The sequence below is a fragment of the Piliocolobus tephrosceles genome, chromosome 1 (assembly GCF_002776525.5).
Source record: "Piliocolobus tephrosceles isolate RC106 chromosome 1, ASM277652v3, whole genome shotgun sequence".
Lineage (NCBI taxonomy): Eukaryota > Metazoa > Chordata > Mammalia > Primates > Cercopithecidae > Piliocolobus > Piliocolobus tephrosceles.
Window position 1 is genome coordinate 428722 of NC_045434.1, and position 18084 is coordinate 446805.

The 18084-nt window shown below is 43.6% G+C and overlaps 1 protein-coding gene across 1 annotated transcript in view; it reads right to left on the minus strand.

The window, feature by feature from the left end:
- Window positions 1–7102, minus strand: part of LYPD8 (LY6/PLAUR domain containing 8) — a 9468-nt gene extending 2366 nt beyond the window's left edge. The window contains 4 exon segments of the mRNA XM_023196579.1: window positions 2617–2754; window positions 4078–4242; window positions 6320–6439; window positions 6820–7102. Coding sequence (XP_023052347.1) covers window positions 2617–2754; window positions 4078–4242; window positions 6320–6439; window positions 6820–6874 — 478 coding nt within the window. The 5' untranslated portion in view covers window positions 6875–7102.
- Between the last annotated feature and the right edge of the window lie 10982 nt (window positions 7103–18084).

The following is an 18084-nucleotide window of genomic DNA, read 5'->3' on the forward strand; positions in this document are numbered from 1 at the left end:
GAAAATCGATCCCTTTTATCAGACCTGGGGACAAGATAAGTAGAGAGAGAAAAATCTTTCTGATGTCATGTTGCCTTAGGACACAGCTTTAGAATTAAAAATCACAACAGTTTAGACATCCAAGAAATTTTAAAAGTGAAAGGCGCTTTAAATGGATATTACTAAGGAAAGAAGCAGTTTTGAAAAGGCTACATACTGTATGATTTCAACTATAGGATAGTGTGGAAAAGGCAAAACTCCGGAGGCAATAACAAAGATCAGTGGTTGTCAGAGCTTAGAGGGCAGGGAGGGGTGAGTAGGTAGAGCACAGAGGAATTTTAAGGCAGTGGAAATGCTCTATATGGTACTACTGCAATGGTGGATGTATATCATTATAATTTGTCCAAACTCACGGAATATACAACACCAAGGGGAGCCCTAATGTAAGCAGTCAACTTTGGATGATGCTGTATCAATGTAGCCTCATTGCTTAGAACAAATATACCTCTCTGGTGAGGATGTTGGCAGCGGGGAGGTTATGCTCTGGTGGGATGTTGGCAGAGGGGAAGTTATGCTCTGGTGGGATGTTGGCAGCGGGGAGGTTATGCTCTGTTGGGGATGTTGGCAGCGGGGAGGTTATGCTCTGGTGGGGATGTTGGCAGCTGAGGTTATGCATGTCAGGTAGATGGGAAATTTCTATCACTTCTGCCCAATTTTGCTGTGAATCTAAAACTACTCTGAAAAATAAAGTGTATTTTAAAAAAATAGTAAAAAGACGTTCAGGGCTGGGCGTTGTGGCTCACTCCTGTAATCCCAGCACCTTGGGAGACCAAGGTGGGCAGATCACCTGAGGTCAGGTGTTTGAGACCAGCCTGGCCAACATGGCGAAACCCCGTCTGTACTAAAAATACAAAAAGCAGTCGGGTATGGTGGCACATGTCTATAATCCCAGCTACCCAGGAAGCTGAGGCAGGAGAATCGCTTGAACGCAGGAGAATCGCTTGAACCCAGGAGATTGAGGTTGCAGTGAGCTCAGATCACACCACTGCACTCCAGCCTGGGTGACAGAGCAAGACTTCATCTCAAAAAACAAAAAAACAAAAAAAAGAGATTCAGTGTAAGCGGTGCTTGACGCCGCTGAAAAATCCATAATTACAGTTAAACACTGATTTATGATGCTAGAATTGACACTTAACAAATATTGAAATGAAACTGTACCTGGATATTAGTGCTCTTAAACTCTTATTATTTGGAGCCATATTTTGGCAGAGACTGGCTTGCTGTTCATTTTAGCTTCATGCCTCTTTCTTTCCTTCGGGGTCATACTACCTGACTATGTCAGGCTCCCTTACAGCCAAGATGACTGTCTTACTGGGTCCTAACCAGTGAACTGTGGGAGGAAGTGATGCATTCACAGCCAAGCCCAACCCACAGAAACCCACCTGCCTTCCTCCACTACCTCTCTTTCCTACTGCTGACAAAGGATACAGCACAGAGCTGCCAAGACCTGGTGAGTGGGGGCCAGAGCTACAGGACAGAAGGAGCCCGTGGCCTGGACTCTGCAATTAACTGCTCCAGCAAGAAATAAACATCTATTGTATTGAGCCATAGGCTTTGGAGGTTGTTCTTTAACTCTTTAACTAGTTAAGGTTTCTAAATCTTCTTAGCTTTAATTTCTAAGACAGTGTATACTGACAGATGGAGTCCACATAAACAGAAGTTCTTTGGGGGCCTCAATAATTTTTAAGACATAGAGTCTTAACAGAGGACCTGAGATCACAAGATTTGAGAACTACTGATGGCCTCTAATGTCCCTCTAACACAACCTGAATCACTAAGAAAGAGGGGAGGCGTGGAGGAAGTGCTGGTTTGCCCCATTTGTTTCCTGCGTAACTGCGGTAAGTCAGATGTTGATGCCATCTGGATACTCACTGAAGTGCCTGGACTTAAGATGTCCACCCAAGGGAAAGGAGAACAGGTGAAAAAGGAAGAGCCATGGCTGGGAGGACACAGGAAGGCCACTCGCACGGCCAGCACCCACCCAGGGCATTGCTGGTGCTATTAACAGCAATTAACTCACCTTAACTAATATATTTAATAACCTTTAACTCTTTGGGCAAATGTTAGAAATGTATGTTTTACAATGGTTAGTATCAAATTGCTTTTGTAGAAAAGGACAATTGGTTGGACTTTAAAACCCAATTTGACTCTTTCCGCCGGGTGATCCAAGCTACCAAAAGCCAACACCTCTTAGTGACAAGTAGAGAAGAAAAGTGTAGATATAAAAGGAAATAAAAGTTGCTCCAACCCTCACCTACAGAATGATGCAACCTGGTAAAGAAGTAAATGTGAGGAGGGGTGTGATGCGCTTAGACAAACGTGACTGGATTACAAGCCACAGGAGAATAGAGTTCGAGGGGAGCATAGCCCAGGATAAACAGCTCTGGTCTAAGAAGGCAAAAATAGCAACGAGCTCAAGGCTACATGAACAGCCTCTTTATTTAAAGACATTATGACCTTTATCCCCCTTGTTCCACTACTCCCCTGGTCCTTCTGTGTTAACCCAGAATTTATGAACCAAGACTTGACATGTTCCCAGCTCAAGTCCCATAGAGGAATTGGAACTACAAGACTTACCATTCTTAAATTCTGCAACTAGAAAGACACACTATTCTTCTTCATAACATTTCCAGGGATTCCCACGACAGGAAGTTCCATTAGATTCATAACAAGCAAGGCACTCTGCATTACTGGACACATTCTTCCGGGGAGGGTCTGGAACAGTCAGAGTCATTGCTTAGGACAGTGTTATCATACAGAACATGGGAGGAAGGGGATAGGCAAGCAAAGAAACCACCAAAGAGATCCTGAGAACGGAGCAATTACATCCTTGGGAATCTCAGATCTAGCCTTGAAAACACCATGTCCCCTCAAAAGATTTATTACACACAGCTCCATAGATCTGCCCTTACAGACTGTCTAGTCTTCAAGAACTATGGCCATCAGTGTGTTGGGGTATAGACTGAGAAAGGTAAGATTTTGAGCTAAAACCAAACTATGGTCAACATCAACATTAGCCATCATGAACATTTGCCAACAAGTGGGTGACTATTACCAAATCTTGCTCTGAACAAATAAACACAGGCTATTATTTAACATTATGACTAGAAGAAAAAAATGTATAATGAGACCAGCTCTGCTCTTAATTAACTGTGCTTTACGACCATGGCCAATAAACTTTGCCTTTTCAGCCATATTTTCTGTTTTTCAAAGAGACCTTTGGTGTAGATCAGCAGGTCTCAAATCGTGGTCCAGGATGTCCTGAGTCCCTGAGACCTTACAGGGAGTGCTGCAGGGCTCAAACCATCATCATGATAATACTAAAATATTATTTACTTATTTCACTCTCTTTCTCTTGTGAACATAAAGTGGGGTTTTCCAGAGGCTCCATGATGCGTGAGACTGTAACAGACTAAATGCACAAGTAAATATGAGAATCCAGCTGTCTTCTACTAAGTCAGAAACTAAAGAATTTGCAAAAAGTATAATAACAATGCCACCCTTCCCATTGTATACGTTTCTTTTGGAAAATATATTAATGTTGATGTGTCATGGGTTTTGGTTATTTTGGCGAACTAGTTACAATTTCTAAATTTTCTTAGCTTTAATTTCTAAGACAGTGGGTATTGACAGATGGAGTCCACATAAACAAAAGTTCTTTGGGGGGCCTCAATAATTTTTAAGACATAGTGTCTTAACAGAGGGCCTGAGATCACAAAATTTGAGAACTACTGATGGGAACTAATGTCCGTGTCACACAACTTGCAATGTCTGTCTTCACTAAGAAAGAGGGGAAGTGCTGGTTTGCCCCATTTGTTTCCTGTGTAATTGCTGTAGGTCAGATGTTGATGCCATCTAGATACTCACTGAAGTGCCTGGACTTGAGATGTCCACCCAAGGGTAAGGAGAACAGGTGAAAAAGGAAGAGCCAGGGCTGGCAGGACAGAGGAAGGCCACTCGCACGGCCAACACCCACCCAGGGCATCACCCGCATGGCCAGTGCCCACCCAGGGCATCGCCCACATGGCCAGCACCCACCCAGGGCATCGCTGGTGTTGCTGCACTCCTTTCCTTGGCAGCACTGGCTTACAAAATGAAAGTGTTCTTTAGCAGACACGTGGACAGTGAAGGCTGTAACGTGTGTCTCCTCACTGCAGTTCTCCGCGGAGCAGAACATTTTCTGGTATAATCTGATTGGTGTCTCTACACAAAGACAAACACAGACTGTCAACCCCGATGAGGAGGTGTGGGGAGGGTGGAGACCCGGAACAGCAACTGTTTCAGGCAAAGGCAGAAAATGCAACCTCGGTGTAATGCAGTTTTGAAGACACTGGAGAGGGTTTTCTGGAAAAAATTAATAATAATTCTTCCCCATCAGGTAGCCCCTCCTTTGAGCAGGAGACTCTCAGAAGTGCAGGTTAAACTCCAGGCAAAAGTGATTGGGAGCCTGAAAATGGGTGGTCCAGGTGGGCAGTCCCTGAAGCCACCGGTAAGTCCTAAGATCTGTAAAAACGATCAAACAGACGTGATGAGCCTTATGTACAATATGACATCCACAGTTCCTGCCTAAAAATTGAACCTGAATCCAGTCAAGCTTCTAGCCAGAGCTATCTAATATGGTAGCCACTAGCTATTTGTGCCTATCTAAATTTAAATCTTATTGATTAAAATCAAATCAAATTTAAAATTAAGTTCCTTAGTCAGAGCAGCCACATATGAAGTGCTCAGTGGCCATATGTGACTGCAGAGCGGTACGGTGTTCACACAGATACCTCCACCACCGAAGAAAGTACTACTGGACAGCCCTGATTACCTACGCAAGAAGTACTGAGAACAGGAGAGCACGTTATATCATACCACTAGGAAGCAATCAACCACAGCTAGAACATGGGACAGCTACAGGGCAAGTGACCCATTTCTCCAACAAACCGATAGGATTGAACAAAAAATGACAGAAGCTCTTATAAAATAAGTTAGGTTTAACAGACCTAACAGCAAAATGGGGGATGTGGCTGGGATCCTAATTCCACACGTAGATCATATCATGACATCTTTGAAACAATTAAGAAATGTTTAAGGTGGCCTGGGTATTAGAAGAAATTAAAGAAATACAGTTAACTTTCTCAGGTATGATAACAGTATGTGTCTTAGTTCATTTTGTGTTGCTATACCAGAATATCATGGACTGGGTAATCTATAAAGAGAATAAATTTATTGTTTACAGTCCTAGAGTCTGCAAAGTACATCAAAGTGCCAGCCTCTGATGAAGACTTTCTTCTGCATCATCCCACGGCAGAAGGGCAAGAGAGGGTGAGAGCAGGTGAGGGAAAGAGGGGGCCAGACTCCCTTTTATCAGGAACCCAGCTCCACACTCACGCATTTGCAAGGGCGGAGTCCTCATGGCCTAATCACCTCTGAATGTCCCACCTCTTAATGCCATCACAATGGCAATTAAGTTTCAACATTAGTTTTGGAGGGAATATTCAAACCATAGCAATATGGAAGTTATGTAAAAAAAATTATGATCAGAGATAAATAGTGAAGTATTTATGGAGAAAATGACCAATGACATGTACACACATACGCATATATATGTGTGTGTCATGTCTATTTATATAATGTTTAATTTAAAAGACCATAGCCAAAAATACTATAGTAAGAAAAAAAACTATAGTGAAAAAATAGCAAAATGTTTAACTACCGACACAGGGTAGTGGTTACAGGGCAGTTCATTATACTCTTCTTCCTACTTTAAACATACACGAAGTTCGTTTGAACGTGTCTATTACAAAAAAGTTAAGAAGAAATCTAAGTGCCCTGAGAAAGAGGGTGCAATAGTGGTTACACTCCACACGCCCTGTGGGGAGGTCTTGAATGAAGGAAAGTATGTTTGATCCAGAAGAGGAGGAACCACGAGGGAGAGATAAAAGGGCTGGGAAAAGGAAGAATGAAAGCTTCCAGAGCAAATCTGCCTGGTAATTTAACTAAGAGCTGCCCTTGCTTCTCACATCCACGTACATGCGTCTAGAATGAAGCTTTGTGATCAAGGGCATCAGTGTCCAAAACACGAGGGTCTCCCATCTGCTTTGACCCCGAGTTCTTGTCTGGCTCCTGCTTGTCTCAGCCATGCGTTGTTTCTCCTGGGAGTCACCTTTGTGGTTTCCTCTGTCCTTGGACAGCATGTCCCCATCTCTGCCTTTCTTTCCTTCCTGGACGTCGTCTCCAGCTCCCTCCCGGTGCAAGCCCCAGAGGCGGGAAGGACACACACACCCCCGCTCACCTGGAGAGGAGCTGGCTGAGGAGCTGACACAGCTGGTGTTGGCATGCGAGGGACATTCAGAGGCAGTGCTGTTGACACAGGACTGTTCCCATGAATTACACTGCACACAGCTCAGAGATTCTGAGGACACAAGACGGCCAACACCAGTCAACATTCAGTAGACATTTATGGAGCATACTCTACTCTAGGAAAACCCTGCTCCTGCCTTGCAGTCAAAGACGGATGGCATCCCTGCCCTCCGGGGATCCCTGAAATTGATGCTATAAGATGAGCCACCCTAATTCGTTTCTCCCACTGCTCACTATTCCCCAGTGGAAAGATCCAACCTTCCACAGCAATACAGAGTGGCCCCTTGAAAGCAGGCTGCACAGACAGGTCTCATGGTCATCACTAACCATAATTTAACATGCGAGGCCCTCGGGGCTTTGAGAGCAAGAAGACACTGGTGAGGTGGAAAAGAGGGTCTCCATCCTAAACAGGGGCCACGTGAGTTCTCTTACCTACAGCTGCAACAACAAGCGCTGCAGTGATACCAGCAACGAGGACGCCCTTCATGGTGCTGGAGCTGACTTCTCCCAAGGATGGGGGCCACAGGGCCTCGAGCCTGAAGAGACACAAAAAAGGCAGCCCCGGGGCCTCGGAGGGCTGCCTGTCATCCCCTGCGGGTTTTAATCACACTGTAACAAGCCCAGTACTCAGTCCAACCTTGTGACAGAAAGAATCAAAATCCTGAGCTGGGAGCACAAAGCTGACTCCACCCTGCTGCAGACAAAGGTCCGAGTTTCCTGAGTCTCAGCCTGCAGGAGCATCTACACGCGGGTGTGAAACACAGCCAGGGGCTGTTTCCCGTGGGGCCAAGGCAGCTGCAAAATGTGTGGGCAGATGAATTTTTAGTTTCACTTTTGGGACGGGGTCCAAGAAGAAAGAGCTGGGCTGGGGTCTGTGCCCCTCCCCTCCCCCAGAGCACAATGTCCCTCCTGCAGCCAGTCTCTCACTGCATCCGTATTTTACACTTAGGGGTTCTGTTGCTGCCACCCGCCACCACCTCCGCAATAGGCAAACATCTGTTGAGCACTTACTCCATTCCAAGCACTTTACAGGTATTAATTTATGTAATTCATCTACTGGAGCAGGCAGGTACTATTATTAGCATCCTAAGAAAAATCAAGCCTTAGAAGGATTGGGTATTGCACTGAAAGTCAAGGTCTTACTTCTGGGAGGTATCAGAACTGGAGTTTAGCCTATGTCCCTAACTGCCAGCCTACACTGCCTTCCACTATTCCCACAGTCCTGGGCCTGCAGCACTAAATCAGAGTTCCCCATGCACTTCCGAAGAGTGTGTCACCAATCTCTCTGCACCTTGCATTCCCTGCCTGCAGATTGTCCGAGTTAGACCTTTGAGGATTGCAAAGGCTTGGTCACATTCATTAGGATTCGAAAGAACTCCCAGAATTCCAACTTGCTTGTGTATCAAAGCAGCAGAGAGCAGGTGTGTGGCTCTGGCCTGAGCCCTTCTTGATCATTATCTCATTTACCGTACACACGGTCGCTGTGAGCCACGCATGGCTATTTACGATTCTTTGATTCTTCGAGGGTAGATAAAATGGAACATTCTGTTTCTCAGTCGCACTGGCTACACTCCCGATGCTCAGGGGCCACATGTGGCTGGTAGCCGCGGTATTGGCCAAGGCAGGCACAGGACACTCCCATCATTGCGGGGAGTCCCAGTGGACAGTACTGTAGTACGGCAGAGGCTATTAGCCCCACTCTACAGGCGGAAAAACTGCAGCAAAGAGGGATAGCGAAGTAGCCCAAGCTTGCTCCGCCTAGAAGGCCAAAGCCGTGCTCTATTCTAGGTCCTTCCAGCTCCAAAGCCAGGGTGCACCGTCATAGCTGCTACTTATGAAACAGAATCGCCTTTGTCTGGAAGCCCCTACTCCCACCTCACCACACATAGGCACGTCACACCACACACACACACCACACCCCACACAACACACACCACATCACACACACCACACACCCCACACAACACACACACCACACACACACCACACACACAGTACATCACACACACCACACACACCACACAACACACACACCACACACCCTACGGTGATACCCTGGTTGACTTATTAGGGATTGGTAAAGAGGAAGGGAAACCAGTTGGTCTGGGAGAAGAGGCCCATCCATGATGCCAATGACCCCACCATTTAGATCCAAGGAGGAAAATAAAGCATGTCTGGTCTGGAGCTTGTAGCAAACATGTGGCAGCCCTGCACCCCTACATGCCTGGGCACCCCTTCAGGCCCTGGCACCCCTCCAGGCCTGGAATCCCAGCTGCTTGCTTTTCTCCTCAGTGGGAAAAGAGTTTCAGGGGCCTGGCCTTCTAGGAAAAGGCCTCTCAAGCCTTATAGTGTGATGGAGGAGGGGAAAGGAGAGGATGAGATGAGATGAGAAGGAGATCCCACAGCACATCAAGTGCACAGATCACCTCAGCCTATGGTGAAGACCTGACACTAGCCTCATTTTCAGGGAGAAATGATGGAGGCCCAGAGAGGTCAGGACCTGACCCAGGGGCACACAGCAGAGAAACAGAGCCTGGGAGTGACCCCATAGCAGGACCCAGGGCCATGCTCACCACCTCTGTGGGTAAGAGGGACCAGTGAAGCTGGGGTCAAGGCAGGGGCCCCCACCTGGGACAGGAGAAGAAGTGGCATCTGAGGCTGTTTCACTAGGTACTTCCCATGTGCAAAGTTTTATTGTGGAATCTTTTCAACAGCCTGGCAGGGTCCTGCTATAATTGCTTTCATCTTCCACAGAGAAAGCTGGAGCTCAGAGAGGCTGTGAGGACACAAAACCACACAGAATGAAGGATGCCACACACACAATGATGCACAGAAGACATACACACACTGCACACAAACCACACACGGAATAGCAGATGGCAAAACAACAAGAAAACTATGTCCCCAGCCCACGTCCTCCCTGAACTCCAGACTCCCCTCTCCTGAGCACACGACTGCCTAGGGCAATGCCAAAGGAGCAAGGGCCACAAGAATGTCCTGGACCTGGTCAGGGAAGGACCTGAGCTGGTCCTGAATGCCCTTCCTGTGGTTTCAGCTTCTCCCAGGGCTTGGGCCCTGGCCTTGCAGTCCTCTCACCTTCTGGATCTGGCCTGGTGATCGTCCTACAGAAGGAGGATCCCGGTCGAAGCTTAGTGCTGGGGTGGGAGAGGCCTTATATAGCAGGTGGCCGTACAATCAAAAAGCACAGCTTCTTCTGGGGAGGGACCTCTGGGTCAGATAGGCTAAGGCTTCTGGCTGTCAGACTGTGCCCTGGCCAATAGGGCCAGCCCTTTGGCATCTGTGCAGACAGGCTAAGGCTTCTGGCTATCAGACTGTGCCATGGCCAATAGGGCTACAGGCTGCTCAACTCTTTGGCATCTGTGCAGCTCGTGTCCTCTCTCAGACCTCTAGGAATGGGGAACAACTTTGGTCAAGGCCTTCCTTTGGCAAAACATAAAGAGGAGTAAGTTATCTTCCGCACTGTCCCAGTCTCCTCACACTGTGCCATGGGTGCTCCTGGTTTTGAGTGTGGACTTGAGTTATCTTCCCTCCTCATCTTTACACTGTCCTGGCACTTTACACACAGACACACACACGGTGGGGAGTGGGGGAGCCCACTCATCCGAGGATGCAGTGGTTGAGGGGTACATATCATACCAGTGTCCCCCAGCCTGTGTTTAAACCTTGCAGTTCCCTGCTCTTGAAAATACCCCTTGGCGATGGCTACCCTTCCTGTGTCTCAGCTCTCTCTTCCTTCCCCAAACTCATGCATTCATTCAATAAACATTTTTTGAGCACCCTCCGTGTCTTAGGCCTACTGTAGGAAACTGGGAGGTATTTGTGAGCAAAAAGACAAAGACCTTTGCCCTCCTGGAGTGTAGTCTAGAGAGGGCTACAGACAGCATAAATTAAAGTGGTAGATAAGCAAATCACAGGGAAAGTCAGAATGTGGTGACTGCTCTGGCAAAGAGACAGAGTAGGATGAGGCATCAGCTATGCTGGGGGCGAGCAGGTGCAGGCTTCCACTTTCAATGAGGAGGCTGTAGTCAGTCTGATGGAGAAGACAAAATCAGAGTTATTTTTATAAGCAGAGACTCCGGCCATCTCTTTTTCTCTCCGCTCCTCACCATGTGCCTTCAGGCTGCTTATCACAGCATTTTCCTAAAAAAAAAAGCAGCTTCCTCCCTAACAGAACCATATTGTTTCCCACCACACATTAGTCAGTCACCTGGCAGGGCACGGAGGGCCCAACGAGCCCATGAACACTGTTCTGAGAGAACAGCTCTGGTGTCAGACTGAGTCCTGACACGGGAAAATCGGGTTGATCAGTGTTAATTCCTCTCAGAAGGCACCAGATACTCAGGCAAATGGACCCAATGCAACCACAAAGATCTGAGTGAGTCCAGACTTTGTCCCTCACATCACATGAGTTACTTATTAACCTCATTCGTTGGGCCAGAGCTCTTTGTCTTTAAAATGGAATCATCAGGCCCTGAAGAAATGCCTCCTGACGATTTATTTACTCCTGGAATCATCACCCCACTCCTCTGTGTTTTTTCCAAGGCCATCTATCTATCAGTAATGTCCTGAGGACACCTACCTCATGGGGAATTATTACTAACACCATGTATGATTTTAACTGGGCCCATTTATCAACAAGGACACTGAAGACAACGGAAGCCCCCTGAACTAGGCTGTGCAGTCTACATGGCTGCTCACAGCGGTCCTGGGTTTGAGGCCCCAGGCAGTGTGCCAAGGGTATCACCAGCTGCCGTGACAGATAAGGAAACAGGCCCAGGGAGGCCTTCCCTTCCCTACAGGCCTTCAGACACCTGGGCCACCGATCTTCCCGTTTCAACATGGCTGATATGGGACGCAGCCTCCACCTGCGGGACTGGAGACATTGACTAGACTCCCTCGTCCCTCCTCCCGGAGTTCACCTCTCAGTCATCAATGTGGGGTCCAAGGACCGGAATCAGTCACGCGGAATGATGAAAAAGCCTCCTCTAAAGCAGACTCCTCCTGACTAGCCAAGAAATCCAGAGACCCAGGAGAAGCTACGTCTCAGCAAGCAGCCCAACTTTTAAACTAAGAAGCCCTGGGCACACCTCAGGCAGGCTGGTTCCATCATCTTTTTAGAAGAGGACAAGGTTGCCTGTCCTTACAACCTGCTGAGCTGAGGCAAACCTGGAGCTCAGCTGAGTCCCAGCGAGTCATCCAGTGCTAAATCTGGAACCACTCTGGGAAATGGCCTTTTCCCAAAGTTTCCCTTGATGACCAGCGAAGTTTGGAGGTGAGTTTCCAGAGGAGTCCACCCATTTTTGAATAAGCGGGTGGAGGTGTGTAGGGTCAGGTCAGGGAAGCCAGAGCAGGAATTTTATCCAACAGGAGTCCAAGCCAAAAACTCAGCAAAAGGATCAAGGGCATCCACCCCGACCCACAAGGATCAAGGGCATCCACCCTGACCCGCCTTCTCTCTGTGTTTGCTTCTGGGAGCCTTTCATTCTCTAGCTTATTCCTCCAGCTTGGAGATGTGAGAACAGGCTAAAAAGAATGAATTATTGCCCCCAACTTTCCTCTCCCCCCCCCCCCCACCCCCCACCCAGTCACCTTGCAGAGGAAATGAGCATGTCCTGGAAGATAAACTTCCCCAATTGTCCGTGGCCTTATGTAAGATGATGATCCCCTGAGTCTTGGGTTTCCCATCTTTCAAGTGGCAAAAATGGCGCTACTGCCTGAGAAGCTATTCTGAAGGTTAAAGGACGTCACACAAGCAGACGATGAGGAGAAACTATCATGTCATAAAGGGCTCTAAAAAAATGGCTACTGCTGCTATCATTGTTCTATGAGCTCATATCAATGACTGCATAGCCCAGAGGGGCTTTCCTATCTGCACAGGGCAATGGTCTCAGGCGAGGTCCAGCCTCAGAACACACTTCTACCACAATTAGATACCACTTCATGCCCACTAACACGAATAAAATCAAAAAGGAAGAAAGAAAAAGAGACAGAGAAAGAAAGAAAGAGAAGGAAGAAAGGAAAATTGCAAGTGTCAGGATATGGAGAAACTGGAACTTTCATACATTACTGGTAGGAGTGTAAAATGGTGCAGCCACTGTGGAAACAGTTTGGCAGTTCCTCTGAGAGTTACCAATGACACAGCAATTCCACACCTAGGTATATGCCCAATATAATGGAATGAAAACAACTGTTTATACAAAAACCTATATATGAATAATCATAGCAGTATGATGCGACTTAATTTACAAGCATATATATATATATATATATACATATACATATATATATGTGAAAGTTATGGGTGCACCTTTATACCCGTAACTTTCTTCACATCTCTCTTCCCCACTTCTGGTTTCTTTTTACCTTTTCAAGTAAATGACTTTAAAATGACTTCCAAATGACACAAAATTATTTTTTATAAAATGCAATTTACAGAACTATAGATTAATTAGAATTTTTATTTCTAGTAATCTTAAGTTTTAGTGAAAATGAGAAGCAAGAAATCTGAACTGTATGTCAGATGTTAGCATTTTATACATAAAATTATTTCACAATTTCAGAACCGTGTTTTCTCATATAATAATTATTTACATTGGAAATGACCCAGACATTCAATGAGCATTTGTTATTTAATTTAAAATAATGTTAAGATTTTACATTACACAAAAAGTCCACTTATAGGTATTTATCTCATTTACATGTATTTAATTAATTTATTTTTTAACAATTTAGATTACTCTTGAAAACCAAAGTATTATATAAAGTTAGTCATTATCTAAAGTTATTTCCCTAATAACCACAGAGGTCAATATAAAATTTATTGATTTAGACAGAAATGTCTGCTGATGACTCTAAAGATATTTTTATTATTTTAATAATAACTTTTGAAGCCAGTTTTATTTATCGAAGATTCACATGAACTTGAAAACTGTTTAGACTTAAGTTATGAATACTCATTTACTTATATGCCAATTTGGTAGCAAGACAAGTGAAACAAAAAGCTGGTTCTTTGAAAAGATAAATAAAATTGATAGACCACCAGTGAGATCAACCAAAAAGAAGAAAACAGAGGATCTAAATAAGCTCAATTAGAAACAAAACAGGAGATATTACAACTGATACCACAGAAATACAAAAGACCATTCAAGGCTACTATGAACATCTTTACATGCATAAACTAGAAAACCTAGAGGAGACAAATAAATTCTTGGAAATATACAACCCTCCTAGATTAAACCAGAAAGAAATAGAATATTTGATCAGACCAATAACAAGCAGAGAGATTAAAATGGTAATTCTTTAAAAAAAAAAAAAATGCCAGTAAAAAGAAGTCCAGGACCAGACAAACTCACAGCTAAATGCTATCAGACATTAAAAGAAGAGGTAGGCGCAGTGGCTCACACCTGTAATCATGGCACTTTGGGAGGTCAAGGGGGGGTGGATAACTTGCGGCCAGGAGTTCAAGACCAGCCTAGCCAACATGGTGAAACCACGTCTCTACTAAAAGTACAAAGATTAGCTGGGCATTGTAGCGCACACCTGTAATTCCAGCTATTAGGGAAGCTGAGGCAAGAGAGTTGCTTGCACCCAGGGGATGGAGGTTGCAGTGAGCTGAAATTGTGCCACTGCACTCCAGCCTAGGTGACGGAGTGAGACTCTGTCTCAAATAAATAAATAAATAAATAATTGGTACCAATCCTGTTGACACTATTATAAATGGTAGAGAAAGATGGAATCCTCCCTAAATCATTCTGTGAAGCCAGTATCACCCTAATACCAAAACTAGTAAAGGTTGTAACTAAAAAAGAAAACTACAGACCAATATCCCTGATGAACATAGATGCAAAAATCCTCAACAAAATACTAGCTAAGCAAATCCAATAGCAAATAAAAAACAATCCATCACAATCAAGTGGGTTTCATACCAGGGATGCAAGGATGGTTTAACATATGTAAGTCAATAAATGTGATACACCACATAAACAGAATTAAAAACAAAAATCACATAATCATATCAATAGATGCAGAAAAAGCATTTAACAAAATCCAGCATCCCTTTATGATTAATACCCTCAGCAAAATCTACATAGAAGGGACATACCTTAAAGTAAGAAAAGCCATCTATGACAAACTCACAGACAACATTACACTGAACAGGGAAAAGTTGAAAGTATTCCCCATGAGAACTACAACAAGAGAAGGATGCTCACTCTCACCATGTCTATTCAACATAATACTAGAAATCCTAGCCAGAGGAATCAAACAAGAGAAATAAATAAAGGGCATGCAAATTGGTAAAGAAGAAGTCAACTTGTCGCTGTTTGCAGCTGGTATGATTGTATACCCAGAAAGGCATATAGACTCATGCAAAAAACTCCTAGAACTGGTAAATGAATTCAGCAAAGTTTCAGGATACAAAATGTACACAAATCATTAGCTCTGCTATACACCAACAGTGACCAAGCTGAGAATCAAAACAAGAACTCAATCCCTTTCACAATCGCTACAAAAAAAGATTAAATACTTAGGAATATACCTAACCAAGGACATGAAAGACCTCTACAAGGAAAACTACAAAACATTGCTGAAAGAAATCATAAATGACACAAACAAATGGAAACACATCCCATGCTCATGAATGGGTAGAATCAATGTTGTGAAAATGACCATACTGCCAAAAGCAATCTACAAATTCAATGCAATTCTCATCAAAATGCCACCATCACTCTTCACAGAACTAGAAAAAACAATCCTAAAGTTCATATAGGACCAAAAAAGAGCCTGCATAGCCAAAGCAAGACTAAACAAAAAGAACAAATCTGGAGGCATCACTTTACCCAACTTCAAACTATACCGTAAAGACATAGTCACCGAAACAGCATGGTACTGGTATAAAAAATAAGCATACAGGCCAATGGAACAGAACAAAGAACCAAGAAATAAAGCCAAATATTTACAGCCAACTGATCTTCGACAAAGCAAACAAAAACACAAAGTGGGGAAAGGACACCTTATCCAACGAATAGTGCTGGGATAATTGACAAGCCACATATAGAAGAATGAGATGGGATCCTCATCTCTCATCTTATACAAAAATCAACTCAAGATGGATCAAGGACTTACATCTAAGACCTGAAACCATAAAGATTCTAGGAGATAACATCGGAAAACCCCTTCTAGACTTTGGTTTAGGCAAAGACTCCATGACCAAGAACCCAAAAGCAAATGCAACAAAAACAAAGATAAATACATGGGACTTAATTAAACTAAAAAGCTTCTGCACAAAGAAATAATCAGCAGAGTTAACAGACAACCCACAGAGTGGGAGAAAATTTTCACAATCTATACATCCAACAAGGGACTAATATCCAGAATCTACAATGAACTCAAACAAATCAGCAAGGAAGATACAAACAATCCCATCAAAAAGTGGGCTACGGACACAGATAGACAATTCTCAACAGAAGATATGCAAATGGCCAACAAACATGTGAAAAAATGCTCAACATCGCTAATGATCAGGGAAATGCAAATCAAAACCACAAGGCAATACCACCTTACTCCTGCAAGAATGGTCATAATCAAAAAATCAAAAAATAATAGATGTTGATGCAGATGCACTGAACAGGGAACACTTCTACCCTGCTGGTGGGAATGTAACTAGTACAACCACTACGGAAACTAGTGTGGAGATTCCTTAAAGAACTGAAAGTACAACTACTGCCTGATCCAGCAATCTCACTACTTTGCTAGAGGAAAAGAAGTTATTTATTATTTATTATTATACAAAAAAATTATTATTTGTTATTATGCAAAAAAGATACTTGCACACGTATGTTTATAACAGCACAATTTACAATTGCAAAAATGTGGAACCAACCAAAATGCCCATCAATCAATAAGTCCATAAAGAAAATTATATATATATATATATATACACACACACACACAATGGAATATTACTCAGCCTTAAAAACAAATAAATTAATAACATTTGCAGCCACCTTAATGAGATTAGAGACTATTATTCTAAGTGAAGTAACTCAGGAATGGAAAGCCAAATATTGTATGTTCTCACTCATAAGTGGGAGCTAAGCTATGAGGATGCAAAGACATAAGAATGATACAATGGACTTTGGGGACTCAGGAAAAGGGTAGAAAGGGGTGAAGGATAAAAGACTACAAATTGGGTGCAGGGTATACTGCTCGGGTGATGGGTGCGCCAAAATCTCACAAATCGCCACTAAAGAATGTCCTCATATGGCCGGGTGCGGTGGCTCATGCCTGTAATCCCAGCACTTTGGGAGGCTGAGGAGGGTGGATCACCTGAGGTCAGGAGTTCAAGACCAGACTTACCAACAAGGAGAAACCCCATCTCTACTAAAAATACAAAAAAAAAATTAGCCAGGCAGGGTGGCCCATGCTTGTAATCCCAGCTACTCAGGAGGCTGAGACAGGAGAATCACTTGAACCCGGGAGGCGGAGGTTGTGGCGAGCCAAGATCGAGCCATTGCACTCCAATCTGGGCAACAAAAGTGAAACTCTGTCTCAAAAAAAAAAAAAAAAAATGTACTCATGTAACCAAATACCACCTGTTCCCCAATAACCCATGGAAATCAGAATGTTATATATATATAAAATAGGTAACAGTTGTTTTATCATGATTAAATTGGTATCAAATTAATAGGCATAAGTGAAAAAACTAATCATTTACTAGTCATAAAAAATGCAATAATATCATTCACTATATATTACCAAGAAAGTAACTCAGATAAGCAGCAGGTGATGAGAAGACCCTCCTGAAAATTCTGGATATATCCTTATGTATATCCTTAAAAATCACTTACTTTCCTTTATGTAATTTTGATTTTAATTTAAATGTCATGTATTTTCAGCTAATATTTAAATTAGTCTTTTGTTGTAAAACTTCAGTTGTTATAAATCATGAAACATTTTCAGAAACTTGCTTGAAGGTAGAAATAATTCTTTCCTTCTATGATATAATTATATCATATTAAATATTTACAAAATTATGTTTGAGAAATATATTCTGACCTTGAACATAATGAGATTTAAGAACAATATTATAATAGAATGAAGATTTATGGGGAAATGTTGCAATCAGTAAAATCTTCAAGACCAGGTAATAGTAAAGAAGATACCCGTCTGGAATATTGCAGAGTGGTTGATATCACATTTTATCAAAGGACAGTGATGTTCATCTTCTGTTTCCCACAGAACTCTGGATCCAGTTAACAGAGGTAGGGAGAAGCAGCAGCAGTATTTCAAATGTCCACATTTGATCTGCAAAAGATTCTGAGCAGGTAGAAAAAAATTGCATTCTACTTCAGTCTGTGAAATTAAGGTTCAGTTATTTTTCAAGATTGGGAGGACATCACAGTGTTGATTTTTTTTTTTTTTTTTTTGAGATGGAGTCTCTCTGTCACCCAGGCTGGAGTGCAGTGGTGTGATCTCGGCTGACTGCAAGCTCCACCTCCCGGGTTCACACCATTCTCCTGCCTCAGCCTCCCGAGTAGCTGGGACTACAGGCACCCGCCACCATGCCTGGCTAATTTTTGTATTTTTAGTAGAGATGGGGTTCCACCATGTTAACCAGGATGGTCTCAATCTCCTGACCTCATGATCTGCCTGCCCCAGCCTCCGAAAGTGCTGGGA